This window comes from Poecilia formosa, unplaced genomic scaffold, assembly GCF_000485575.1.
Source record: "Poecilia formosa unplaced genomic scaffold, Poecilia_formosa-5.1.2 Scaffold307, whole genome shotgun sequence".
NCBI classification, from domain to species: domain Eukaryota; kingdom Metazoa; phylum Chordata; class Actinopteri; order Cyprinodontiformes; family Poeciliidae; genus Poecilia; species Poecilia formosa.
In genome coordinates, this window is record NW_006800246.1 from 738,126 (window position 1) to 765,758 (window position 27,633).

Here is a 27,633-nt window from a genome sequence, read left to right on the forward strand (position 1 = left end):
TGTGTGTGGGTGTGTGTGTGTGTGTGTGTGGGTGTGTGTGTGTGTGTGTGGGTGTGTGTGTGTGTAGCTAATGTTTGGTTTCTCGGGGGTAGAACTCAGCCAGGGTGTTCTGAGGGATTCTCTTCAGCATTTCTTTGGGGAAGATCCTCATGAGCTGCCATCCGATGTCCAGAGTCTCAAACACACTCCTGTTCTCATAGGCTCCTGAACACACAAACACACACACACAGCACATGTTAAATAAACCAGCATTCTGTTGGTCTGTGTACAGGTTCTAATCAGGTTCTGATCTTTAAACCTTTAGAATGAAGTTTCATTTCAAAACTACACTTTTCCAAGGTCGGCGTAAAATAGGTCATTAGAACGGCTCCAACTGTGATCTCTCACTAGAGCTAGAGAACTTATCCTTATACATAACACATCACTGCTCTGATGTACTTGTGGTACCATATTTTAAGAACACATAGTAACCTAGTAGATTTGTTTACTTCCATCAAGGTAGTGCTGGCTTTGGTTAAACTTCCTGGATTTTCTTCAAAATTCAACTTCATTAAATCTATTAGGAAGGCAGATAAAAAAATAGGAGGGTGATTTCTGAAGGCTTGTTTCCAGTTTCCCCATCAGTCACTGTTTTGAAATGAAACTCTTGGTGAAGTAGAGCTGCAGTTCAACCAGAGCTCTGCACTGGGACTGAGATGTATGAATGAATGAATGAATGAATGAATGAATGAATGAATGAATGAATGAATGAATGAATTAATGAATGAAGGAATTATTTCGAACATGGTATAAAATGACACACATGAACAAGGAATGCAAAAGACAGGTTTTTGTAATACAATAATCTTAACATGCTTGAAAATGAGTATGAAGTAAGATCACCACAGGCAGTGGACAAAGAGTCCAGCTGAGGTTGGTCATAAAATCAACTCTGGAGAAACATATACTTATACATATGATCCTTAAATTAAAAAATTATATTCAAATCGAAATCACATAAAAAGCAACTTAAATCTTTTTAGGATTTAAAATTTGGCCAATTTCATTCAAAGATACAAAACAAATAATTCACAAAAAAACACCAACAAAATTTCCAACCAGCCAACCAATCCACCAAAAAAACAAAGAATAAATCAATAAATAACCTTGTACAACTAAGAAGTTAAATGTGATGCAGTTGGACAATTTTGTTGCACCAGTAAAACCAGTGCATAACGTTGACCCAGAACTTTGCATTGGCATTATATGATTTGACTGGACTGCACTGAATTAAAAATGAGATCAATTTTGACTGTATGCAACAAATTCTATCTATATTTATTAATTTATTATGTTATATATATTAAATTATTATCATAATTGGATATGAATTGGATTGCTGTGAAATATAAACTGAATTAAACAAGTTACTACTTTACAGCAACCATTGGAAATAAATAACTGTAGAATATGGAGGTATTCTCCATATTCTCCATATGTAAAGCTCATGAGCCAAGAAAATACACACATGATGACTTCAAAACAAGGACACAGGATAAGATAGTGTCAATATTTGTGAAAAGGAGTCCCATATATTTAAAGAAAGGAACTGAAATTTAGTTTTGTGAATCCATGTTTAAATATTATTCCTGCTGAGGCGTGACTGGTTCTTATATTGTTTTTTTTGTTTGTTTGTTTGGGTTTTTTTATTACTTGTGTAATTCTGAGGCATTCGTAACACCAAAATATTATCTTTGAGTTGTAGTTTAGGTTTTGAACTAGAAATGGACAATTGCAGTCCGAACTTGTGAAAAAACTGTCATGATCCGTGTTTCTGTGAATTTATTTTTAGGGTTTTCTGTGTTCAGTTTCCTTCCTGTGAGTCTCTGTTGTCTCTGCATCTTCCCCGTTGATTGCTTCCCAGGTGTGTCTCATTCCTTGATTACCCTCCCTGTGTATTTAAGTCCACCTGTTGTCTTTGTCTCTTGTCAGATTGTTGTCATATGTCGTACGTCTAGCTCTCCAGTCGCACTGTTTAAAGTCCTGGTTAGCCTTAGCTCCTGTATTCAGTCCCCTTGTTAGTTGCTACCGGTTATTAGCTGTGTGCTGTTGTTGCTGCCGTGTTGCCTGACTGGACTGTTTTTGGGCTACACTCATCATTAAATTCATCATCATTTGGGTCTCCTGCGTTCATCTTCACCACCTCTCAACAACCACACATGATAAAAACTAAATCAGCCCTTCAGCATCAGTAAAACTAGCATCTACTGAGGTACAGTAGATGCTAGCTTTAATTTAAGCTGCTAACAGTCGGTCCATATATTACAAAAAGAGACAATTTTCAATCTATTATATTTAGTCACCCTAGGAGGACGACTCAAGAACTGCTTTATTTTTTCATACTTCTTACAAGGTAAGATTCTCCAGCACGGACACAACAGTTTATCAAGCTTACAGACTTTGTTTCTCTACCCAGGGATCATAACAGCTGACACTGTGGTGAATGCTGAGCAGAACTCCTGACAAGACCTCGCTACACCCAAAGTTCACTTTTGATTTCAAACACACATATTTCATATAAGAACACAAAACATCTGGTCATCACTGCACCTTGGGAAATGAAGTTCTTCTCAAACTTAGTAAGGAACTCCAGATATAGCAGGTCATCAGCAGTAAGAGCCTCTTCTCCCACCACCGCCTTCATGGCCTGGACATCTTTCCCTATGGCATAGCATGCATACTACACACACACGCACACGCATACAGGTTAAGCAAAGTGCAGTAAAGGTCTTGTTTGTGCAGAATGGGGAGAGATTTGAACATACAAGCTGGTTGGAAACATCAGAGTGGTCTTTGCGGGTCATTCCCTCCCCAATAGCAGACTTCATCAGTCGAGAGAGAGATGGCAGAACATTGATGGGGGGGTAGATCTGACCAGAGGAAGAAAAGAAGATGAGGACAGAAGAATTTAAAAAAATACTAAAATATTCTATTCAATCTATAATAAAAGAAACCTGACATGAAACTAATCCATTTGTTTATATACTGCAAATCAAATGGAACAAAAACCAAAGTTTTGTTTGAAACGTGGGAGAATGTACAGCTGTCTCATGGAGGAGATGTTACCTGTCTGTTGTGAAGCTGTCTGTCCACATAGATCTGTCCCTCAGTGATGTAACCGGTCAGGTCAGGAATAGGATGGGTGATGTCTGAAAGGCAGAGAAAGGATCAGTCTGTGGTAGCCCTGGAACTGCCACCATGCTGAGCTCTAGCAGAGGGAGTACCATCATTAGGCATAGTGAGGATGGGGATCTGGGTGATGGAGCCGTTGCGGCCCTCTACTCTGCCGGCCCTCTCATAGATGGTGGCTAGGTCAGTGTACATGTAGCCAGGGAAACCTCGGCGGCCCGGCACCTCCTCTCTGGCAGCAGACACCTGGGAGAGAACATCCAAAGCCCGGTTCCACTTCCTGCAGTTACATCAGAATGAATGCTAGAGCAGAACATGGCCAACCTCTCGAAGGGCCTCGGCGTAGGAGCTCATGTCAGTGAGGATGACGAGGACATGTTTCTCACACTGATAGGCCAGGTACTCTGCTGATGTCAGAGCTAAACGGGGAGTGATGATTCGCTCAATGCTGCACAAACCAAGACTTCAGCTTAATTTACACATTATTTATACAGCCAACATCCAAACACATCTGAGAAAAAATGCCATACGTGGGGTCATTGGCCAGGTTGAGGAACAGACAGACATTGTCCATAGATCCATTTTCCTCAAAATCTGACTTAAAGAACCTGGCAGTCTCCATGTTGACCTGAGGAGAGAGAAAGGATGCGATTACTCTACAGCCGTGTCAAAAATCTGTCAGAAATCAATTTAAAAAGATATGTCAGCTTTAGATTAACTTTGAGTGGTTGGTATGACTAGAAGAGCATTATGCAGTACAATGGCCAAACCCAAAAACACCAAAGTATTCTCAGTCAAATGTGAGTAGCTGTGTTTCCATTAACTGTAAAATTGTCCAAATTGAAATTACGAAAATACATTTACTTAATGGAAACACTGTCACTTTAGCATGACTAATGTTAACTCAGTTCAGTAAAGGTTAGGGGTCAGGGTGGCTGGAGGCGGGGCTTCAAGCCAGAACTTCATCCATCAGGTTCTCAGTGGAAACACAGCAAATTCTGTTGGAGGAGAGAATGAGTAGAACTATGTGCAGCTGGAGCTAACAACGAAAAAGGGCCAATTGTGTCTAGAACATAACAGAATAAAATGCAGTGATGTTGGTGGTTGTAGCATCAGACAGTATGGAAACATTTAACGTGAATGAGAGTGAACGCCCTGAAGTACAGGGTGTCTCAGTCAGAGTGAGTCTGGGACAGAACAGGATCAGGATCTCACCCCCATGGCTGCAAAAACAATAGCGAAGTTGTCCTCACTGTAGTCCATCACATCCTTGGACTTCTTCACCAAACCGGCCTGTCGACAGATCTGAGCTGCGATCTGACAAGACCAGGGAAAAAAGGAAATGAGTTCCAAACTCTCGGAAAAGATGATTTATTCACCTTCCACCTTAATTAGAGACAAGAATGTTAAACATTTTTCATATGAATAAAATCTCAAAGGAAATGACAATGAATGAATTTATCAACAGACAGGAAATTAACGTTCTTTCAGTTTTATACAACCAGTAATTAAACAGAACCTACACATCTCAGATATCCACAGGGAAAACAGAGTCTAGATATTTAGGACAGAAGAAATAAGAAGCTGACAGAAATATATGAACTAGTAAGAATTAACTTTGAAGTGACAGACATGTTTGATGTTTTTGCTCCCCTTTAATGGAATGTTAAGAAATGAAGACTTTGGGTAATGCTGCTGCAGGGAGTTAGCTCAGTGGTACCAAAGAGCAGCAGACCACCACCACCACATGCAGCTTCATGCATTGGTTCAGTTTCCAGTTCAGAATTTATTTTGAGATTCTGTTGACCACACTTTGGGTCCTGAATGGGCCAGCCCACATCATGTGGAGCCAGCTTTCCATCATTTATCATATGTCATTAAGTTTAGCCTGAAATTGATTTTTCTTTTTTTACTTTTGGCATTTCTAGCTTTTTAACTTTCCCATTTTATTTGTATTTGTGTTTTATGTGTTGTTGATGTAGGATTTTGTTTTATAATTTTTAAATATTTTTATTTTGCTTTATTTCTGTTGTTGAATTTTTAAGATGTTTTCAGATATATCTGTAAACAGACTGAACTGTTTACAAATGTCTCACATTGCATAATACTTCGCATTGGAACAAAATAATGACCTCAATTTTTATTGGCCATAAACTTAACTTCATTTTGCTAAAATAGTCAATTAGAATAAAACCTGCAGTATTTCTCAAACACTTGTCCTTCAGTCTGGTTAGAAGCCTGAGGCTGTACAGTTTTTGTTTGGTTCATTAAAAAAACCATGAACAGTGAGCAGCTTGATGGGCCCTGACAGATAAACGGTCCATCACAATGTCAAAAATCAGATCCTGTTCTGATCAGAAAATGCAACATATGAAAATACTAAATAAAAGTTTATCCATTTGAGCTTTCTGCCTCTGTCAAAGAGAACGATGGGTTTAGAAATCCCAGAGTTGTGCTACAGATCTACGTTCTGTTCTTTCTGATGAAGAACAGTTCAAAAAGTACATTCTGTTAACTTTGATTCAATGAAAAAACTAGTTCTGAAAACTGGGAATTTTTTTGTATTAATAATTAATAAATAATTAATGTATTAATACTAAAAAGTCACACTTTTAACAATCTGCACATGCATAAGAATACATTTTATTATTGATTGATTTTATTATTACTGAGTCTTCACAAAAACATAGAAGTTGCCATAATAGTGCAGTGGTGAAGGTGAAGGACTCTATTAGACTCAATAAACTCACTACAGAGGCTCAGTCAGCTGAAGGAATGAGGCCGAGCTCTGGACGAGTTAGTGAGAGACTGAAAGCTGAAGAAGATGGACAATGTCTCACTCTCTCCTTATGGACATGGTGGACAGTCTAAGGAGCAGCCAAAGGTCACAGCAGCTCCAAAGTGTTAATGAGGACTGGAAGTCTTTTCTCTCCGAAACTGTCAGAGTTTTTAACGTTACCTCAAGATTTGTGTTCTAGATAATGTCAATATTTTTATCTGTCCATTGAGTGATGTGTGTGTGTGCATTCATGCGTGCGTGTGTGTGTGTGTGTGTGTGTGTGTCTTGAGTTATCAATAAAGAACTACATATCCTTCTAAAAACAAAATCATGGGGCCAGAACTCAAGGAAAACCAGAATTCGGTGTGGACCAATAGAAGTCTGATTGGTACATCTACAGAATGAACTCTGCCTGACTCACACACATTTTGTTAACACCTTAGAAAGTCTGTCAGTTTGTGGACAGAATCTAATCTTTTAGGTGCTTTGATGCTCTGAGATGGGAATACATCATGTTAGTGAATGCATGTGTACCTCATTGTGTGGCAGCCCAGCAGCAGAAAAGATGGGGATTTTCTGTCCCCTAGCAATGCTGTTCATGCCATCGATGGCAGATATGCCGGTCTGGATCATCTCCTCTGGGTAGATGCGACACTGGGGGTTTATGGGCTGGCCTGTGGAACAACACACACAGAGACACACACACACTGAGGAAGACTGTGTCACAGTGATTTTAGAAAATATAGGGAACCGTCTTCACTTCAGCATTTTACACTGAGTGAATATTCTGAAAACTAAAAGTCACAACACACATACCCATGATGTCCAAGAAGTCTTCTGCCAGCACTGCCGGTCCTCTGTCAATGGGTTTGCCAGAACCGTTAAACACACGCCCTGAAAACGTATGAAAAATGCTGCTCTGCTGTCTCAGAGGAAAAACACTTGACTAAATATGGCTGAACGGAGAGCGAAGACATGTACCCAACATGTCCTCAGAGACAGGCGTCCGTAAGATGTCTCCAGTAAATTCACAGCTGGTCTTCTTTGCATCGATGCCTGCAGTGCCCTCAAACACCTGCAGAGAATTTGGACAAATACAAACAGCAGAATGGCAGCTTATCAAATGAGGTGAGTGGGAGTAATGCAGTAAAGAGGGAGTCTGTCTCATTTACTGAAGACAATTTGGCCCAATCTTCTTTAAAATTTTGCTTCATTTTTTGGTAGAAGGTTTTGGCTGTCCTGATGTCTTCTGATGTTTTCATCAGTGGGACTTTTACACTCTAAAAAGAAAATAGTTGAACCAACTATTTTGCTTCTATAGGTAACAAGCAATTCAATTAAGTTATCCAACTTAATTTATTAAGTTTAACCAATTCAATATATTATAATCATCCAACTCAATTTGTTAATTTATTTTTAACAAATTTATTAAGTATGTTTAAGATGACAGATTTAAGTCAGTCTTACTCAAATCATTTAGTTTACTTCAAAAATGGTAAATAAACTTATATAGCGCTTTTCCAGTCATTTTGACCACTGAAAGCACTTTACACTAGAGTCACATTCACACATTTATTTAATGCACAGATCAGTAGGCAACTTGGGGTTAAGTGCCTTGCCAAGGGGGCACATTGACATGTGGCAGGAGGAAGCTGGAATCAAACCTACAACCTTCCAATCACAAGACGATGATTCTACCCACAGAGCCACGGTCGCCTACCAGGGAATCTGGCCCTGGTAGGCCTGAGTCATGGTGTCAGACGAAGGATACAAATATGGTATTGAACTTAATTATTTCAAGTAAAGTCAAAGTAAAAAGGTCATTTAAGGAAAAGATTTGTGTATTTAGAGGACACTGTAAAAATAATATTAAAATTTAGTTTGGAACTACTTAAAAGTTTGAGTTGACTTTCTGTAGAATTAAGTCAAAGAGATTTTAAATGTTTATTAGAAGAAAATAAATAATTTGAGTAAGAATGACTTAAATTTGTCATGTTAAACCCCTTTATGAATTAAGTTATAAAACTTAGCAAACTGAGTTGGAAGGACTTAATGATTTGAGTTGGATGATCATAATAAATTGAGTTGGTCAGACATAGGATACGAAACTGGCATTGAACTGAACTGTTTTAAGTAAAGTCAAAGTGAAAAGTTCCTTTAGGTTAAAGATTTGTAAGTTTTGAGTTAAATGAACACAAAAAAGTAAGTTGTCATAGCAAAAGCAAAAGAATTAAGTGAAATTAATGTAAATAAGTCCATAAGATGAACTGCAGCCCAAATAGACTTTTTAGAGCTTATAAGCTTTTCCTCAGGGTTGTTTTCTTCAACACTTTGACTTTGTTCTCTTTCAGCCTCCCTGTTGCAGACACTGGATATTTGAGAGTTCATGGGCACCTTGCAGTCAATCACTGCAAGGTGTCCAGATCCTGCGGCTGCAATACAAACCCAAATCACCACCTCTCCTCCACCGCCATGTTTAATGGCTGTTAGAAGATATTGGTGCTGTATTTTCCTGACTTGCTGCTCTGAATTGAAGATCCTCATGTTGGTCTGGGAATTATTGATGTTGTTCTGGACGTTGCTCTGACAGTGAGACTTAAGAGGGGATTTGCTATAATAATCAAAGGTTGTCCTTAATGTTCCCATTATTTATGAATACAAACAGACTCAGGAGTTGTTAAAAAAAATTCCAGCACAATTACTATTTTCCAAATAAACATTCCATGTTGTAATGGCTCTGCAATAATATTATTACTGTACTAAAGCTATTACCTTTTTTTCTGTACAATATTATACAGCTGAAACCAGAAGTTTACATACACCATAAAAAGACATTTTTTTCCATCATTATCTCACCATAAATCAAATGAGACTGTTCCTGTTTCAGGTCAGTTATTATGTAGCAATAATCTTTAATACTGTATAATGATTTATTTTTTTATAGTTGGGAATAATGCTAATGACCATTCTTCAACTAATTAGCAGCAGAGGACCAACTTTAAGGTCCAGTGGTGTTAGTGATGGGGGTGTACTTTCTTTCAACTATCACTAATTTGTACCTTTTAAGGAAAAGTCAACTGACCAATAAAAGCATAAAACAGTAAAATAACTAACATTTGGCAACTACACATAAATTCAACATCCTAACATTTAAAGCACATGTTTTTATTTTACAGTTTTTTTTTCTGTTTTCTTAGTTTTACCTGATAAGTTAAGATTTCCCACTAAGACACAAAGTACTGAATTGTTTGGAAATGTCAGTCTCACCTGCACCACAGCTTTGGAACCAGTGACCTCCAGCACCTGCCCACTCCTCTTGGTACCATCAGGCAAAGTGAGATGGACAATCTCAGCGTACTTTGGAAACTGTTCAAGTGACACATGACCAACAAGCATTAACAACACCATGCATGTTCCATATCAAAACCAACTGAACAGTCCTGACATGTCATGACTTGACAAAGACTCAAGAATCCTGACATTTATATTTTATTCTAAATGAACTCTGCAGTATAAACCCATCAGATGTCATCCCATTGAATCACCACAAACTTTTGGTGTGAAACATTGTGAGTTGGGCTTCAGGTGTCTGCAGACATGAGTCTAATCGTAGTTGGATTAATGTGGACAAAATAATAGTTTCCAGACTCTACACACATCTCTGCTTCTTACCTTGACTTGATCCAAAATCACCAGAGGACCATTGACTCCAGAAACAGTTTTATAGGCTGAAATACAGAGAACAGCAACCCAGTGAAACACAGCTGTCTTCAAAAGCCAGAATGTTTTTTCTTACTGACATGAAGTCGATTAGAATTCTCTGAATTTATTTCAGTGCTGGAGACAGATTTTCTATGGGATATTTGAGGGCTTTTTGATGGCCACTCCAAATATTGAGAGCTAATCTGGTTGTAGGCCTGGGGTCATTTTCCACTTATAAGACTTGTTTGTGGCCAAGCTTTAGTCATGGCCAATGTTTAGAAAATTCTCTGTTTTTTATCACTTCAACATCTTGCTCTTTTCTACTGATGGGGATCTTTCTGTATGCTGATGCTGTTTAATGTCTGAATCCAGAATAGTTTACACGTCTGAAAATAGATTAGGACTGAGGTTAATAACTTCTGAACTGCCAAACTGAAGGGAATCAGTATGGATGACAGAAGATGCTGACACAAATGAAGCACTGGGAAAAATAAAAAGCTTCAGATTATTGAAGTCAGCAAGCAAATCAATTTTATCACTAATAGTTGTTGGCCTGGTCACAGTGCAGTGAACAGCAAATCCTTCTCATTTTTTGACTTGCATTTGGAATATGAGCAAAGATCTGGCTTTATGAACCCAGCAGCTTTGGTAATGTTCAGGACACTGGGGGGAAGGCGGCAAAGATTAAATTCTGCCCCAAAACCTCCATAAAACCGGTGGCCAGCATAAAGTAGCCTTGGCATTCCTTGACTGAGGCAAAGTTGTTGTAATGTTTACTGTCACTTTAATCCCCAAACTGCCTCCAAAAAGGTCTGAATAAGGTGGAAAAATTAGGAGAGGAAGACAAAAGTGAGCAAAGGATTCATCTCTGTATCAGCTGTTAACAGATGATGTTCAGTGACTGACACCTTTCTGACCTTCTCCTGAGCTGTCAGACACAAACAGCATCATCACACACATCCACACACTCACTCAGGCGGGGCTGGGAGATGTAATCCCGGCTAACAGCCATCGCATGCTCCCTGGAGGCGGCGGCGGCGGCCGGGTGGACCGGAGCAGCGGCGGTCGGTCTGTTCCCGCTGACGGCCGATGAAAACTCGCTCATGGCTCCGTTCACCATCCCTCTGAGCGCCCTCATCGCCATGTTTCCACCGCAGAAACCGCAGCGATGTTCGAGTCGTGACAGCTGAGGCGCATGCGCACACCGCAGCAGTTGCAGCTCATAAAAAGGTAATTTATATTTGGCAAACAGATTCTAATCTGGTTGTGTTTTCATCCACAGTTAAACTTTCTAAATACATATAATGTTATTATAGTTTTATATATTTAAAATATTAAATTAACTGCAAATTGAAATTTATGTGTGACTTACTTGTGTGCAAAAGTCTTACCAGAATAGAATGTCCGCTTTCTTTTCTTTCTTGCTTTTGGTTCTGGACTGCTTTGCATCCAGAACCATAGTCTTCTAATTTATGTGACTCTGAAGGTTGAGGTCACAGTTCATCACTACACCCAGGTTTCAGCCTGATCTGTAATTTCCAGCTGTAAAATTACATTACACCCATACAGTTTTGTCCAGCAGGCCACTGCTGGCTCTCACCCGTTCTTCTCCAGGTGTCCAGAACTGTCTGAAGATTTCTTCTCAGGTTATTTTTCATCTACTTCCTGGTTGATGAACAGACAAGCTCTGCACTGGTGGCAATGCACTCTGCAGGAGACCATGCAACAGCCACCTTTTCTACAGCTGCAACCTGCAACCTTTAACCCCTCAATGATTCAGAAAGTATTATGTCTTCTCAGATTCAGTTTGACAATTTGACTGCACTGGCATGAACTCAGCCAATCATTTTGTTCCACAACAGAAATAACAGAAATACAGTAAAAAATTAATTATTATAAAGAAAACAGATTCATGTGTATCTGAGATGATCACATACAATAACTGGAAACATATGGGATCTGTCAGCACAAAAAGTGAAACATCCTTAAAGGGTTTTCACCAAAATGACATTGAAGCTGCATTAAATAACACAAAAAGCCAAACTAAAAGTTACAATGAAATAAAGTTTTATTTGGATCATTTGGGGGAAGAGTTGTAAAAAGAATGTCTTTATATGTAATAAAAAATCTGATTTAAAGATAAAAAACAAAAAACAGTGAAGACAGCAGCAGCTGGTACCAGAACTGTGCTGCTCTTAACACAGCTAACGTTGTCTCTGCTGTCTCCTCAAACCTCCAGTCGGTTGCAGCAGATGGCCACTCATACTGAGCTCGGTTCTGGTTCTGTTGGAGCTTTCTTCCTGTTAAACAGGCATTTTCCAGGGCGTCATGTGGCGCAGTGTTTAGAGTGGGCGCCATGCTCTAACTATACAGAGACCTCAATGCAGCTGTCCCGAGTTCAAGTCCCATCCTTGGGTCCCTTACTGCATGTCTCTCTCCCCTTTCTCCCTGTACACTTCCCTTCAAATACAAACCAGCAGAGTCAAAAAAATTAAACTAGAAACACTAGACTCAGGGTGCGGTGGTGGTGCAAGGGGTAAGCACAACCCATATGGGTCCTCGCCTGGTGACCTTTGCCGCATTTCCCCCTCTCTCTCATTACCTCCTTTCCTGTCTAAACACTTTAAAATAAAGGCCAATAGAGTCAAAAAAAAACCACTTGAGTCGAAAAAATGTAATAATTTTGACTAGAGTTAAAAGAATTCTTTAAAAAAGGCATTTCCATTTGTGCTGTCACTACATATTGGTCCAGGAGGAATCAATCTGCTGGGTTTCCTTAGAAAACTGTTCAACCAGTTTGAAAAATAAACTGAACTTAACCTTGAATGTGTGTTTATGATTCAGTTGAATTGAGTTTTGGGGAGTTTTTGGTGAGACCATATGTTGTGGACGGGATCCATCTGAACGAACAGACTGAGTTTAATTTTAGGTTTAGCTCAAACAGTGAGGACAGTCTGAAAGCCTGGACCTGAACTGCACATGGCACTACTAGAGGCTCAAATTACTTAATTAAATTAAGGGCTAATTTAATTTTAGCCCTTAAATTTTTAGCCCTAAATTTAAGGGCTAAAAAAAATGGGTTTTGTATGTTATGTCCCCTTTAACCTGCTTTGTCTTGGTAACTAACAGCCATCGTATCTGTTAGCGCTGGGTCTCTGGGAGGTTCTGACCGGGTTCCTTAAATTTGGTGTGCTCCTGTTGTCAGCTGATCTGTCTCCATTAGCAACAGATGTCCAGTTGGGGGAGTAGTGAGGAAGGTTGGGTAGAGCTCCACCTCTGTCTAGCAAGGCAAAGGAGGGGTGCCACTGTGGGTCAGGTAGAGGGGGGTGCCTGGACCTGTTGGTGTCTGAGTGAGGGGCTCTCCATTGAGCTGGGGGCTGAGGGGCCCATCTGTAGGGATGGAACAAGGCTGGTGGAGGAGCCAGAGGAGGCTGAGCGAGTAATGGAGGGCGGGCGAGTAATGGAGGGCGGGGTGTGTGGGCGGGTTGAGGGGGGTACGGGTGAGAGCGGTGACTCGGTCCTCCACGCCGATGTGACCTGCAGGATTCATAAAACAATGAATACTGCTTCATTTTTACAAACATATTTGCTTTGTTCTTCAGGATTTCCTTCTTACTCATAGATGAATGAAACATTTATTGAATTTCTTTTTATATTATCACATACAATAATAATTAAAACAATAATTAATATTTACATTTTAAGAACAATGTTACGAGGCATTTTAAAAATATTTTCATGACATTTAGTTTTGACATTGTTCATAGCTTTTTTAAATCATCTGTGTTTGGATTATTAAAATATGTTTAAATCTTTCGTATGAAGACAGTTTACAATGGAATAGTGTAGTTAATTATTTACATTTTAGCAGAAATCGTGGGTTAAAAAAACTTATGTGTTTTTAATGTTTTCACATTTTAAGATTTATTTTCACAATTACAGTAAAATGTCAGCAGTTCAGAGTTGAGTTGAGTCAGTGGGAAGGAATATGTTGCAGCTCCTGATGTTCCTACTGCAACCTGCTTCAAGGAAACTGAGACAGTGACATGTCCATAAAGGGATATAGGATGTACCTGTAGTAGTCACGGTGAACTCTGCTGAAAGAAGCTGCGACAGGCGGCCGCTGGACGGCCTGGCCTCTCTGTGGCTCCTGCTCAAACTCCTCCATGCCCACGTTACTGTGGTAACAATCAGAGCAGATGGTCACCCAGCAATCATCCAATAAAAATCACTCAAAAGCATGAAGAAGATTTTACGTTTAATTTTTCAGTACAATTTAACAAACACAGAACAAGCTTCCAACATTTAGATTAGTAAACTTTGTTTCCACTTTCCCAACTACTGTCCCTAATGATCCAGGGGTGAGAGGGGTCACAGGGGTCAGGAGTGGGTCCACCAAGCTACTCCCTGTGTAGAGCAACAGTTTCTCCTCCAGATGTCAATAAATCAGTTCTTTTAGCTAACAGAGATAATACAGGAAATGAGGGATGAGGAACTTTAGATCTGAAGCATTACCTTGTTAAGCCACTAGGTGGCGTCTATAAAATTTTCTTTTTGAACGGCTGAGAAAATTGCCATTATTCTGCTTTTCCAGAGAACACCAATTAAAAAACTAAACAGAAGCTACAACAGTATGAGTGGATTCATCTTTCTGTAAAGCTAAAACCTGTTGATGTGTGCGGTCACTTCCTAAACTACCAGTGTACCACGGTCAGAGCTGTTCTCACTGCCTGGTGGTATGACAGCATCACTGTCTGGATGGTAACAGGTTTAATAAGCTGATCAGAAAGTGAGAGCAGACTGTTGGGTTGGTGGAGCCCAACAGTCTGGACATGATGTGTCACCTCCGTTTTGGACCGTGCTGAAGGTCATCCAGGTAGTTCTGTCTCTCGATAGCGTAGCCCCGGGACGAGTTGAACACTGTAGAGAACAGCAGCAGAGTGAGATCGATCACAGAATCCTCCTGCTGGGGTCTGAAAGCATGAGACTTACGCTGCACCGCCTGGGCCGGGTCCATCCCGTCCACGTCGATCAGATACCTGCAGGTCACACACAGCGGTTAGAGCGGCCTGTGGCTCCTGCTCACACTGCAACGGTCCGGATGAACCTACCTGCAGATCAGGTAGCCGGTGCGGTTCAGTCCGTGGGTACAATGGACCCCGATGAGCTTGTCTGCAAGAGAACTTGGTGGTTAAACAAATAGAAAAAGAGATGAACAAGGACAGAAATAAATGTTCATATAGGTCAACTTTTATTTAGAAAGTTATCTCATTAAAACCAGCTCTTTAGTTATTGATTTTATTGTCCATTTGTTGCTCAGCTCTTCCCTCACCATTGTCCTGGTTGTCTCGGAGGAACCTGTGGACAGCGCGCTTGAAGCTCAGGATGGTTTGGTCACTGGGAACCTCATGGCCAGCTGTGAAGATCTTAACACACAGCAGTGACTGAGGAAGGTCCTGCAGAAACATACACATGCACACACACACACACACACACACACACACACACCGCTCAAGTTCAGCAGCTTCACAACACGTCCATCCCCAGGGGCCGTTGAAGTAAGAGACTAATGGACTTATAACTTTTCAAGTCAGTATTAGTGATGGATAGGGTAAGGGTTTAGGCTGTAAAAAGTGAATGAAAGTCAATGTAAAGTCCCCACAGGTCACAAAAACACAACTGTGTGTGTGTGTTTACCTGCAGATTGTAATAACGTGAGGTGAAAGTCAGGTCAATGATCAGCCCCAGCTCATGGTTCTCCTCCTTCAAAGCATCCAGCAGTTCCCAGGGACCAAACACCTCGGAGGGGGGAAGTGTCCTAATCAAAGCCTGAGCAGAAGCAGACAGAGTGTCACTGGTAAAAACAGACACACTTCTGTTCCCACAGAGTCCACTGTGACATGCTACTGACCTGCTTCAGAGGGACTTTGAAGGCGATGAAGCGAGTTCCTTTCAGTCTTTTCCCCACCGCTGTGTAGTCCTGCCACCTGTTGGACACAAACCCACAGTCACCCTGTCTGTCTCCATGATTGTCTCTCTATGACTGTCACTTAGTGTGCTTCAAATCACAAAGCAGATAATATTTAGGAATATTTAGGACAGCTTCTGCTTCAGGTCTGTAGCAAGCAGTTATTTCACAGATTTATTTCGACGGGCTCCACTACCAGGTCTGTAACATTCAGATCTGTTAAACAAGGACCATGATGCCCATAGCTGATTACTGCTGAATTCTTCAAAGCAACTTTTTGATATATTTAAACTGTTTATAAAGATCCCATAAAACAGAGACAAAGAGCCACAGGTCTGCCAGCTTAATTCTTCTTCAATGTCTATGTATAGAATGGCACCACTCATGTTGGCAGCCTGTTGGAGCAGCTTTGTTACGTTAGTTGTGGTTAGGCCTGTCGCGATAAACATAAATCAATTAATCGCACAATAAATTAAACCTATCGACCTCATTTTAATTATCGGCTTTGTCGTCTTTTCCTGTCTTTTTTTTCTGTTGATGACACTGAATAAAAAAATTTTCAACTCCGGTGCCCTCCACTGACCCTCCCTTCCTCATTTCCTTAGTGCAATGTCCAGCGCAAACCTGAGAGACACATTAGTCAACAGAAATCCTAGGTATAACGGTTCAATTGGGTTCGTCGTGCCGTGTGGTCTCCAGTCACATGGGCACAAAATAATGGCTACAAGTCCAGTTAACTAATTTTAAAACCAGGCATTAATCAATGTTTTACTAGAATCTACCTGTGATGCATGTGGCTAGAGTCACCGTAAAGTTCTGACTGAATGAAAATCATTATAACCTTTTTATGTCACGTTAACGAAGAACAGCTGAAAACCTACCGGGTTTATCAACTGCGGTAGCAATTTGGCTCCGACTCCTCTCCTTGTCATTTCTATATTCTTTGTACGAAATGTTGAATAAACATTAATGTTGTTTCCACATATCATCTCCAATGTTGCTGGACTTCAGGTTGCGCTGTGTCAGCTGTTTGGGATTCCCCTCCGTAATTTCCCCTCAGAAAGCTGGAGGAGAATCCGGCTTTCTGATTGGCTACCTGTCACATTCAACAGGCTGCGTTAAACTCCCAGTCGGGGGAAAACCCCTGATTTAGATCGGAGCGGCCTAACACACTGCAGGATAATCGGTTACGAAATCACCAGGGACAATCTTAGATCGGCCAACGATCCAAGATTGTCTTAAGGGGAAAATAGGGGTAAAAAATCGTGTAATGTGAACTATTGCATTAGGTAGTCGGATGTGCCCATCTTCTTTATCTAAATCTAGTGATTACTGAAGGGCAATATAGTATACAGACTTTATAATCTGCACTCTTTTGGTTGAATGCAGTATTTATTTCCACTTTGGCTTTATGTTGTTTAGATTTTATTCAAGTACGTTTTTTGTTAATGGAGACTGAGAATCCATTTTATTTTTGTTTTTGGTTGTTTTGTTTATTTAGTTTATAAGTTCCAATGTTATGTGTTCGTTTGAAAATAAAGTGTATCTATCTATGGCAGGAAATTGCATGCATTATTAGTCATTTCCATTAAATCAATGTCAAAAAGTCTTGAAACAATATTATCGTTTATCACAATGATTTTGTAGACAATCGCTCAGCAAAATTTGCTACAGGCCTAGTTGTGGTTAGTTCTTTTTCTAGACTTTAGCTCATCATTGCCTAGGTTGAGGCGTTTCATGTTTGGACTAAAATTCACTGGTTCTGGATACTGTACAGCAGCTGATTAGCATCTCCAACGTTCAGACAACACCTGAACTACGAGCCCAGATCTAAGAGGAGTTGATCAGGAGGTTCCATGGAGCATAGACAGAAGGAAGAAGTGTAAACCATCTCTTCCATCCATCATAACCCAACTACATCTGCCTGGCATTCAACCACACAACCAGGCATAAATTTAAAGAGCAGCAGCAAAGCAAATAAGGTGAGAAAGCAACAACTGATGGTGTCATCCAGGACATGTTAGTGTGGAATACCATCTCTGCTTCCTAGACATTGACCTGTTAGCCCAGCGGTCTTCAACATGTTGCTACAAAAAACCTTTTCCAGTTGCTCACCAAGGGGTCAAGAACTAAAATGGTCAATAGAATAACACAAATATAGTTAGATGATTTTACTTGACAAAAATGGTGGGAGGGCCTAGTTTGATAAGTTTACTGAATTTAAAATAATCAGATGTTTCAGTGTTTGACCTGCTGCCTTATTTATTCCTTTCTTTCTTTCTTTTAATAACTTGGTGAATTGATATGGATTTCTCATACAGGAACAGAGGAAAGCTTGTTGGTTTCTTTTCAGTTTTGATTAGATTTTCTTCCTCGTACATCCATAAAAACTTAACTAAAACCTACTGAGAACAATGAGACAGGTCTACAAGCTGCCGGGCAAATGTCTCTTACCTGTCCGGGATGTCCTCCTTCCTGCGCGGTCGGGACATGTCTTCTCGTTCCATTAAAACACTATAATTGTTATAAAAGACTATGAAACCACGTAAAACTCTGGAAACACATGGAGAAGACAGACCAGCTCCTAACAAGAGCACATTCTTCTTAAAACTCTAACAGACATCATGTTCTGTCTGTCCTCTGCTCTGTCTGTCCAGCAAAAAGGTCAGTAAAGATGTACAGCTTCCAGCTTGTCAAAAGTAAAACTGAGCTCAGCCGCCGTGGAACAACTGCGGGCGCATCTAACTGACGTCACAGGAAACCGCAGATGCCTCATCACCCCCTGGTGGAAAACATGAAATATTGCTNTTTATCACAATAATTTTTTAGACAATTAATCGTCCAGCAAAATTTGTTATCGTGACAGGCCTACATGTAACACAGCCAAAGTTCAGAAATGTCTTTTTCTTTTTTTTCCTCTTACCTCGAATTTTACCCAAAACTCCTCCCACAGAGCGAGGCTCCATTTTGATTTCATTTCTCTCTGAAAACAGTCAGTAAACAGAAAATGAGTGCAGGCCACACAGCACAACCAACAGGAAACCGTCATCAGTTACGGTCAGCATTGACCTTCCCTTCAGAACACCTGGTCTGTCTGGATGTGCAGGCATAGAGGTTTAATGTCCATCAGCAGCCGACCAGAACTGGACAATTTTCAAGCTGTATTGATGTTTTATTAGTGTCCATGAATTAATACCAGCGATGATCAAAAAATAGTCAAGAATATTAATAAATACAAACTCGGCAACACTTCAATACAAAGTGGACAGTAAAATTGTTACCACAATCATCCGATGACTACATTCACACTGCAGGTCTTCATGCTCAGATCAGATATTTTGAAAAATATGATTTTTTTTTTTTTTTTGCATGTGTGAAGTCTGATTGGATCTGTAGCCAGAGCCGAGAGTGGTGGGACTGACAGGCTGCTTTCATAAGTTCAGAATATTCATAATGATAATCATCAGCCATTTTTCTCCTAAAATGTACTTGTAGGAGTACTTTTACTACGCTGTACTTTTTCTTTTACTTGAGTCATTTCTTCTTTTATGTTTACTTGAGTAAAAATATGTAGACATAATGCTACTCTTACTTGAGTATAAGTAAGAGTCTGCCCTGTTCTGATGGTAAAGCACTCTGGCAGTCTGGTTCGCTGCTTTGTAAAGAGTTACATAAATCAATAAATGATTGACAAGAAAGTCAAGCAAGTGTTTTCAGTCGTAACTGCACAAACACAAATGTGCAGATATTTGTTAGCTCTTAGAGAGAATCAGTGCATGAAGTCAGGATAATCGTCCTGTTTTCTCATCATACATACTGTTTTTCATCCAGCACATGAAGACTCCCAGGAAGACGATGACCAGCAGAAGGATGAGGAGCAGAGAGACAACAACAGCAGGGAGGATGCTGTTCTCTTTCTTTGACTTTGGTATGCTTTTCCTGGGTTCCACTCCCACCAGCGGATGGTTCTTCTCTGCCACGGTTTGCTTCTCCTTGACAGGCGCAGTCTTTGAAATGTTGGGATGTGGCCTCAGCTTGGCTTGAACGAATGCCTCCACTTCTTAGGAAAGAGCAGGAGGGATGAAGCTGGGAGCTGATAGAGCAGTCAGGAATTGCAAACGGAACTTAGTCTGCTTACCTTCAAGTTCCTGGACCTCAATTCCAGCTTTCTTCACAGAGCGGTGTAACTCTGAGAAATGGAGACAAGAAAGTTTCTAATAAAAACTAATGTATGCAGTTTGCAACCAACAAATCTGTGAATGAAATCAAATCAGAAAAAGTCACATGGAGATAATAAAATATGTTGGGTAAGCTGAATTTGAACCCATGTGAACAAGACAAAGCACATTTAGTTAGAACATTTAGCATGGTGTTATAATGAGGATGAACTTACTTTCTGCAGTAAACTTAAAGACTGAATTGCTTCCTGCGTCTCCAACAAAAACACTTCCATCCTTAGCTACGACAATGTCATGAGGCATTTTAAACTCCTGTAGAAAGGAAAACACAACAGTAACCATGTTATTAACATACGGTACCTTTCAAAAGTATTCATATATTTAACCTTTTCACATTTGTTACTTTATGTTCACAAACTTCGATGGATTTTAGTGGGATTTTATGTGATAGATCACCACACAGTAATGCTTGATTGTGAAGGTGAAGAAAAATAATAGATTATTTTGAGCTAAAACTGAGAGATAAACTTATTTTCCAACAATATTTAAACCCAGCCGCTAAAGATGAATGTTACAGTGTTTGAACTCCCAAAACTCAGTGGAGACATTAAATTAGAGGAGACCCTATTATGTTTTCCTGACTCCAGTCTGCTATGTTCTGTTTCAGAATGCGTTGTTTTAGGGACTCTGTCACTTTAAAGTTTAAGTAAGCTGCCTCTGGCCACGCCCCCCAACTCAACATTTACACTCACACGTTAAAATGACATATGCGCAAATATACATCTTTGAAAAGCAGAAGTGGAGCCTCCTCCACAACCAACAAACATGCAGCAAGTGGTTTTTGGATGGCAAGTCAATAATACTTCTCTTTTCCAGCAGCCATTGTACGGCGCATACAGTGGTAAAACCAATTGACCAAATGTAATGGAGTTTGGCAGAGGTTGCTAGGTAACAGGCTGGGCGTCGTTACCTGCTAGGTGAGGGGCAGTGCCCGCTGACAACGTGATGTTAGATTCAGAAGGTTTTTGAAACAGCTCATTTTTCAGATACAAAAAAAATCGACTTGTTTCCAAAAACTGGCTGGATGATTTTTAACACTTTGGCTGTTTTTAGAAGCAGCTGAAATCCGAATGAAAGTACAAAAATGTGTAAAATGTGAATTTTGTATGATACATTGGCTTTAAAGAGAGCACCAACTTCAAGGTCAGCATATCCTCAAATACGAAAAGAAAGAAAAACACTCAAAGCTTTTTTTCCTGAGCTTTTAAAAATAAAGATAAAATACTTTTTAAGTGTTTATATTCTGAGATTCATGATAAATTGATCACAACTGTACAAGATTGCTGATTATTCAATAATTCTTAGTCTGAATGGAGCAGAAGCTTTAAGAGACATCTCGCAGTCTTTAGTTCTTCAGCTTTGATTAGGCATGGTTTCTATTACATCATGATAAAAATACCAAAAACGTTGATTTTACATAATAACCTTGCCTCCTCTCTTTTAAGTTCTCCACAAAGGGAAAATCCAACAAAACATTAGTATCAATTACATCATCACATCTGCAAAATTATTATTTTAAAAAGCCAACTTGACTGCATTAAACTGATTAAACAATCCGGCATTAAATTACAATTGCCAATCCAATCTAAGAAGGTTTGTTTGACAAACCTTTATGAGAGTTTCTAGTGTCAATAAGAAATGGAGAAATCCAGAAATGGATTTTAAAGAAGTCACAAATATCTAATAATGACATTCCGGCTAACACTTTTGTTTCTTCTCTAGGAAACATCTGTTTTTAGGAAAAGATCTGTCAGTGTATGTCAGCGTGTTTACCTTCTGGGTGGGGCTGAAGGAATCCAGAATTTGTTTGGTTGAATAATCTAGAACAAACCCTCTGAGTGGAGCTGAGTGGTAGGGCGAGTCTCCGTTCACTGCAAAGATCAGGCCGTCTTCAGGACGAGACGACAGGAAGGAGATTCATTAAAACAACTAAAATGACATATTCACAATTTAAAAAACCTCAACAGAGATAAGTGAAGATGTTGAAACTAAACCTAACTTTGGACCAACAGTGCCAGTGTACTCACTTCCAGCAGGGCTGTAGGTGATGGCAAACACTTCTCCTCCAAAATCTTCGTTCTTTATCTCTTTGACAAACTCGCCGGTCTCAGCGATGAAGCACTGGATTCGGCCGTTTTCCCTGTCAGCCACACACACTTCCTTCCTGTCAGGAAGGAACACCAAGCTGTGGGGGATCCGGAACGGTGTGCGCCTCCTTCTGTCTGACGAACCTTTACCCAGAACGTAGAAATGAGAAGGTGAATTTCTGATCTACACAGCATCAGGGCTGCTAACGTGTAATCACAGTGAATTATACTATCATTGTTGCTCTGACTGCACAGAAACTGGGATCCTGAAGAATAAGTTTGGTTACATTGATTAAATTTGCATTTTGATATTTGGCACTGAGGAATACCTTGAAGTTTAATGAATTTCCTGAACCATTTATTGATATTCTTTGGAATAAAACTAAAATCTCTAGGTTTTAGGGCTTTAACACTCCATGTCTCTGTGTGTAATTTGAGCTGGCTACCTGCTCCCCACTGAGTTAAGTATGTGCCATCGGCAGCAAACTTCAGGATCCTGGCGTTGCAGTAGCCGTCGGACACAAAGATGTTCTGGGTTTCAGGGTCGACGGCCACATCCGTCGGCTGGCAGAAGTGCTCTGTGTCGCTCCCCGGAGTGAAAGCCTCTCCCAGGACCAGCAGGGTTCTGTCCCTGCCGTCACCGCTCACTTTTAACACCTGAAGAAAAGCAACACAGAAAACAGCTGAAGGAGACTTCACTGCCACTGTCAGGGTGGGAATTTATCCTATTGTTTATCAGTTATCATGATAAGAATTTTGACTGATTGCTGTCATGATAAATTGTCTGGCCTCATGCTGTGAGGAACTTACAGAAACACACTGAGGTGGGCAAAACGTTGGTCGTATTTTGTGGATTTTTTTTTGCAGGTTTTCTGCCTGCAGAGTAAAGCTGTGACTGCACATCTCTCAATCACAGCCTAAACACTGAAACATGCCCTTAACACAGTTTTAATGAAGAACAACTGATCACTCCAGAGACATTAAATGGTGCATTTTTATAATTAACCAGAATTACGTTAAGTTTTCAGGGTTTGCATACATAACCATGTCAAATTTATTGTTGACAAATTCTTCTGATGGTAAAAATATTTTCACACAATAATAGTAAATTGGCACAATAATTGCCCATCCCTATTGCATACTTTTTTTCTTCTAATTCAAGATTATGCCCTACTATGTACCAGTTAGATTGATGCTAATACAAACTGTGTGTTTGTGTAAGTATCTCCAGTGTGGTTAGAGCTCACGCTGCAGCTCACCTGATGCAGAGCCACATCCGTCACCCAGTAGTTATTCTCCTGGTCTGTCGTTATTCCATGAGGCAAATAAAACCTGCAAGACCAGAAAACGATCTGAAGTTAATAAAAATAGACCCAACTCTGCAGGGCTTCACATCATATCCCAGCATTATAACCTTTACATTTATAACCAGGAAACATTTTCTCACACACTCACATGTTTCGGCCTGAAGCCTTCAGGATTCTGCCGTTGGCCGGATCCACAACCAGAATAGTAGACTGCTGAATGGGCCCCAGGGACCGCTGCTGGTATCGAGCCTGGCTGTTGAAAGAACTAAGCAAACACACAAGGGAGAACATTTACTGTGTGTAACCTTGGAAACTGCAGCTCCGAGGAGGAGCTGCCCCTTGAAGGCGGAGCTAGGTCCAACCAGGTGTTTTTGACAGCTAAATGGTTGCCATGGAGATTAAAGGATTTCTCAGACATGCATGAAAGCATCAAGGCAACACTATAGATATGATTTTGACGAGGAATTAACATTATAACATGATTTAAAGATCTAAAAAGTCTATTTGACATAATACTGCCCCTTTAAGTTGAGCAGAAAGGGCTGGGCGTCTCACATGTTGATGTTAGAAGGATTTCTTAGCTGCAGATGAATACTTTGCTAGAAATGATCAAATCTACACCAAAGTAAAGTTGTTGTTGCATTTAGGTGCTGTTACAGACCTGCCAATGAAGCTCAAATGAATGTACAAAAACTGGAGACGAAAAAGCTGCATGTGAGATCTCCAAATAATTTCTTAGTAGTAACGGTTTTGATGAAAACAACAGACATTAAAGTGCTTAGATAACATTTATTAATAATTTGTTAATAAGATAACTATGTGAAAAGTGAAAGTAACCCACTCTGCCCCCCAGTGGTGGTCGCCTCTGTGAAAAATGACCAGGTTGGAATCAGAGTCCAGGGCGAGTCCTGACACCTGGCCCAGCTGAAGAGAACTCTGTGGCCATGCTGACACCTGCTCCAAATGAGAATCTACAACCACACCATGAATACACACACACACACGCACGCACACACATTTCCATATGAGCTGAAGAATTCTCCACTGTTCTTCCTCATAAATGTTTATTTTCACAAAGCCAACTGGGAAACAATAACAACTTTTTACTAGAATCCAGTCAACCTTTCCAGCTGGCCTGGCTCACAGTCACTACAGTACAGTCAGTCTTTTATTTCACTGTCTAGTGAATCATATCAGATGGGCATATGAAGTCATTATTCAGTGCAGTCTGGTTTATTGTAGTATCTTACAGGAAAAAAAAATTCAAAAATCAAAAAATATGCAGATGGAATATTGTTAAATACAACAAGGATGATATCAGTAGCAATTAGCCCACAATTTCACTTTGCTATTTATATAGTTGAAATTAAGACTATGGTTCAACATTATACTACATAACATGCTGCTACTTCCACTAATCTTTTTTATTTTTATTTTTTATATTTCAGCATCTGTTTTATTACCTATGAGCTGGTCATGTAGTGTTATGGACATAGTTCACATTTGATTCCCTTTCAACTCACCCTGATCCAGAACCGGCTCTGCTTTGTTGCCATTCATCGACTGTTTGTCGTCTTGATTGAGAAATGAAAAAATAAAAAGAATCAGATGCAACTTTGGGATGAAAAACAACTAAATGAATCAATAAAGACAATTCTATTCAAAATTACTTTATGTTAAACATCTCTGCGATTTGTAACCAGCCACCTTTATTAAAACCTTTGTACTTTTTTGGAGTTATTTATATATATTTTTGTATTTTTTGGACTCAGACCTGATACTTAAAGACAGTTATAAAGTCATGCTTTATATTACAGAATTTTATGCACGAAGCTATTTCTGTTTAAATATAACCTATCTGAATTTGATCCAGTATGGGAATGGTTTAATGAATGTTCTGATTACAATGTCTTTTCCTTTTGTTCCGTAACTTAAACAGAATCTCTAGATCGTTTGGATAGTAAGAATCATTACTGAATCTAATCGCCAGACGGTGAAAGTTTTGCATCTCTCTTTGAAGAGCCTTGTTGCTGAAATGTGCGACACAAATAAACTGGACTGCACTTTTCCAAGTCTTGTAGAGATTAAGAAACAGGATGTTGTCCTCTCACAATTGTCACTTGCTGCCCTGCAAGTTACTTCACTTCAGTTCAGTTACCATGGAGACTGCTCTGTATCATCAGCAAACAGAAACGGGAAATGGCCTGTACTTGCATACAGGCCTTAGAGGACCTCTAAGCGCTTCACACTACGTTCAGTCTAGAGAAGCAGATCTTTGCAGCTGCAGGTTCTTCCTGTCCAAACAAGGTTTCAGGTTACATCAGAGAAAGCTGTGGAAGACTGTGTTTAGTTTTCTAAAGTATTCATCAACCCAAGAGCTCCCTCAATTATTTAAAAAAAAGAAAAAGTCCCACATACATTACATAATTTTTAATGGACAACAATTAACTGGAAAGCCTATTATCTGGCTTTTAGTTCATGCTGGATTCACAACAACGCCTGATGGACTCACTTTCGTTAAATCACTTTCACACTAAGTAAAGCATGATAGTCTGTAATGAGCCTAGAGGTCAGTGAAAGTTTAAGTTCTACATCTCTCTTCATTCAAGCTGTTTTGCTGTCACTCATTTTACACATAAGGATACAAACTCAGAGTAAATCATTTATTTCCTGTCAGGAAATAAATGAGGAGGATTTTTTACAGAACAATAAGGAAGTAGAAGGAATCACTGAAAAAATGGTCGACTGATTTAGTAATCGATTAATCGTTAACTGGAGTATAAAGACTAAAAAAAGGTCATTTACTAAAATAATAAAGTTCAGAGCAGTAATTAAGTCAAAACTGTATGAACAATAAAAACAGTCTGTACTTAAGATAAATCAAACCTTTGTCTGTAAATATGTTTTACTTAGGCCTCCCATTATGCCCTTTCTGCAATCCAATTAATAATTGGTTAATTAAAAAAAGTAATAAACAGATCAGATCACTGTATTGATGTTAAAGTCGAGCAGGAAGGACTGAATTCTTTTACATGTTAATTTATCTGTAGATGCATTATTTTCTAGAAATGATCAAGTTTTCACTGAAGGAATGCTGTTTTTCACTTTAGGCAGCCAATTTTTTTTATTTTTTTAATTATGTGCCTAATTGCTTTTTTAATGTATTCCTAATAATGTACAAAAACAGGATTGAGTGGTTAAATGAAAAAACTCTAGAATTTACTAATTTTCTTTCCCCGATTAATTGATTAACCATCATGATAATTGATTACTAAAATAATCGAAAATTGCAGTGCTGTATAGGAGAGTTGATAAAGAAAATACGTGGATAAATTGACAAGTTAACTGCTTGTGATGCTGTAAAAACTCGTTTATTATGTGTTTGTTTGGCTCTGAGCTTTTCTGTGAGTAGTTTCTGTAGAACTGTTGCTTTACCACAAGCCAAAAGCCGTTATTACACATGGAGAATGACGAAGCAGCAGCATGGTATGGACATGACACTGCAGTACTGTCACCTTCAAGAAGCACTGAGCTGAAGATGACTCACTCATCTGGATGAAGTAACACAAAGCACAAGACTAAAACACACAGCCCTCTCTGAAGCCTGAGCAGGACGATGAAGAAGCTTTAACTGCTTCGGCTGGTAGAAAGTTCAGTGATATTTATACAGGATATTTATTGGCAATGTTGCTCACTACGCGCAAGACTGTTTATGAGACAGACGTAGATGAGGTAGATCTTTGTACCTGTAGCATTTCCCATTGGCATCATGGCGTGCATGTGACCTGGACTCACAGCAATGGGAACATTTGCCTCTGCTGGAATATGTCGAAAGAGTTCTTTAGAGCCCGTCTCCATGCAGCTCATGAAGGGAACGGCATGTTTGCTGTCCATGTAGTACATCATATAGAAGTTGCACATTTCATCATTTGAAGTACCCCTGCAGAAAAAAAGCATGACGATAATTAAAGCCACAAGCAGCACTGATTAGTGGTGCTACCTTAAAGCCACTTCAGTCTGCATCATATATAGGTATTGTGAGCCTGATGGTTGGCATGGAAACTGACAATGCTTCACAAGCTATTTGTGGGCACAAAAACTACAAAAGGTGGGAAGAGAAATAAGAAGTTCAAATGAAGTTTAATTGACGAAATATGCATCGCTCTATTTTCTAAACCTTTGAAAAAATCCAATGAAAATTTTAAATATAGTAAGATTATTTGAATAATCGTATAAATTATTCAAATGTGTGTTTGGATTCCATCTAATCAGCAATATTTGGCAGTGATTTATGAAACTCACCCGATGTACGTTTTGGAGATCCGGCCCTCCCCACTAAAAACACATCTGGCAGCCACGGTGTCACCGTACCGCACAGTCACTT

General features: G+C 39.6%; 3 protein-coding genes across 3 annotated transcripts in view; all 3 read right to left on the minus strand.

Moving 5' to 3' along the window:
* Nucleotides 1–10,848, minus strand: part of atp6v1b2 (ATPase H+ transporting V1 subunit B2) — a 13,686-nt gene extending 2,838 nt beyond the window's left edge. Inside the window, exons 1-14 of the mRNA XM_007572737.2 lie at nt 10,622–10,848; nt 9,620–9,675; nt 9,215–9,313; nt 6,929–7,022; nt 6,764–6,841; nt 6,482–6,621; nt 4,384–4,485; nt 3,699–3,796; nt 3,493–3,616; nt 3,264–3,414; nt 3,106–3,188; nt 2,805–2,909; nt 2,590–2,719; nt 30–204 (exon numbers count right to left, since the gene is read on the minus strand). Coding sequence (XP_007572799.1) covers nt 68–204; nt 2,590–2,719; nt 2,805–2,909; nt 3,106–3,188; nt 3,264–3,414; nt 3,493–3,616; nt 3,699–3,796; nt 4,384–4,485; nt 6,482–6,621; nt 6,764–6,841; nt 6,929–7,022; nt 9,215–9,313; nt 9,620–9,675; nt 10,622–10,793 — 1,569 coding nt within the window. The 5' untranslated portion in view covers nt 10,794–10,848 and the 3' untranslated portion in view covers nt 30–67. The remainder of the gene's footprint in view (nt 1–29; nt 205–2,589; nt 2,720–2,804; nt 2,910–3,105; nt 3,189–3,263; nt 3,415–3,492; nt 3,617–3,698; nt 3,797–4,383; nt 4,486–6,481; nt 6,622–6,763; nt 6,842–6,928; nt 7,023–9,214; nt 9,314–9,619; nt 9,676–10,621) is intronic.
* Nucleotides 10,849–11,693: 845 nt separating this feature from the next.
* Nucleotides 11,694–18,388, minus strand: LOC103152317 (RNA/RNP complex-1-interacting phosphatase-like). The gene is made up of 9 exons (XM_007572738.2): nt 18,072–18,388; nt 15,561–15,636; nt 15,347–15,478; nt 14,982–15,105; nt 14,761–14,821; nt 14,642–14,688; nt 14,494–14,569; nt 13,723–13,827; nt 11,694–13,186 (listed from the first exon to the last, which is right to left on the minus strand). The coding sequence occupies exons 1-9, from the start codon at nt 18,122–18,124 to the stop codon at nt 12,772–12,774; spliced, it is 1,089 nt and encodes a 362-aa protein (XP_007572800.1). The 5' UTR covers nt 18,125–18,388; the 3' UTR covers nt 11,694–12,771.
* LOC103152322 (peptidyl-glycine alpha-amidating monooxygenase-like) lies at nt 18,151–27,627 on the minus strand. Its single transcript, XM_007572744.2, has 14 exons — nt 27,552–27,627; nt 26,996–27,189; nt 24,773–24,823; nt 24,091–24,220; nt 23,398–23,514; nt 23,202–23,274; nt 22,389–22,599; nt 21,883–22,086; nt 21,629–21,744; nt 20,011–20,107; nt 19,756–19,806; nt 19,435–19,677; nt 18,541–18,600; nt 18,151–18,170 (listed from the first exon to the last, which is right to left on the minus strand). Exons 2-14 carry the CDS (start codon nt 27,168–27,170, stop codon nt 18,151–18,153), a joined length of 1,548 nt encoding a protein of 515 aa, XP_007572806.2. The 5' UTR covers nt 27,171–27,189; nt 27,552–27,627.
* Between the last annotated feature and the right edge of the window lie 6 nt (nt 27,628–27,633).

Bases quoted from the DNA above. Each gene is read 5' to 3' on its own strand.
- LOC103152317 (XM_007572738.2), bottom strand. From the start codon at position 18,124: ATGGAACGAGAAGACATGTCCCGACCGCGCAGGAAGGAGGACATCCCG. The intron at 15,637-18,071 runs GTAAGAGACATT...TGTGTCCAACAG, and splicing joins AAGGAGGACATCCCGGACAG to GTGGCAGGACTACACAGCGG. The intron at 13,187-13,722 runs GTACATCCTATA...TGAATCCTGCAG, and splicing joins GTTCACCGTGACTACTACAG to GTCACATCGGCGTGGAGGAC.
- LOC103152322 (XM_007572744.2), bottom strand. From the start codon at position 27,170: ATGTGCAACTTCTATATGATGTACTACATGGACAGCAAACATGCCGTT. The intron at 19,678-19,755 runs GTAAGCAGACTA...CTCTTTCCTAAG, and splicing joins TGAGGTCCAGGAACTTGAAG to AAGTGGAGGCATTCGTTCAA. The intron at 18,601-19,434 runs GTATGTATGATG...GACTGTTTTCAG, and splicing joins CATGTGCTGGATGAAAAACA to AGAGAAATGAAATCAAAATG.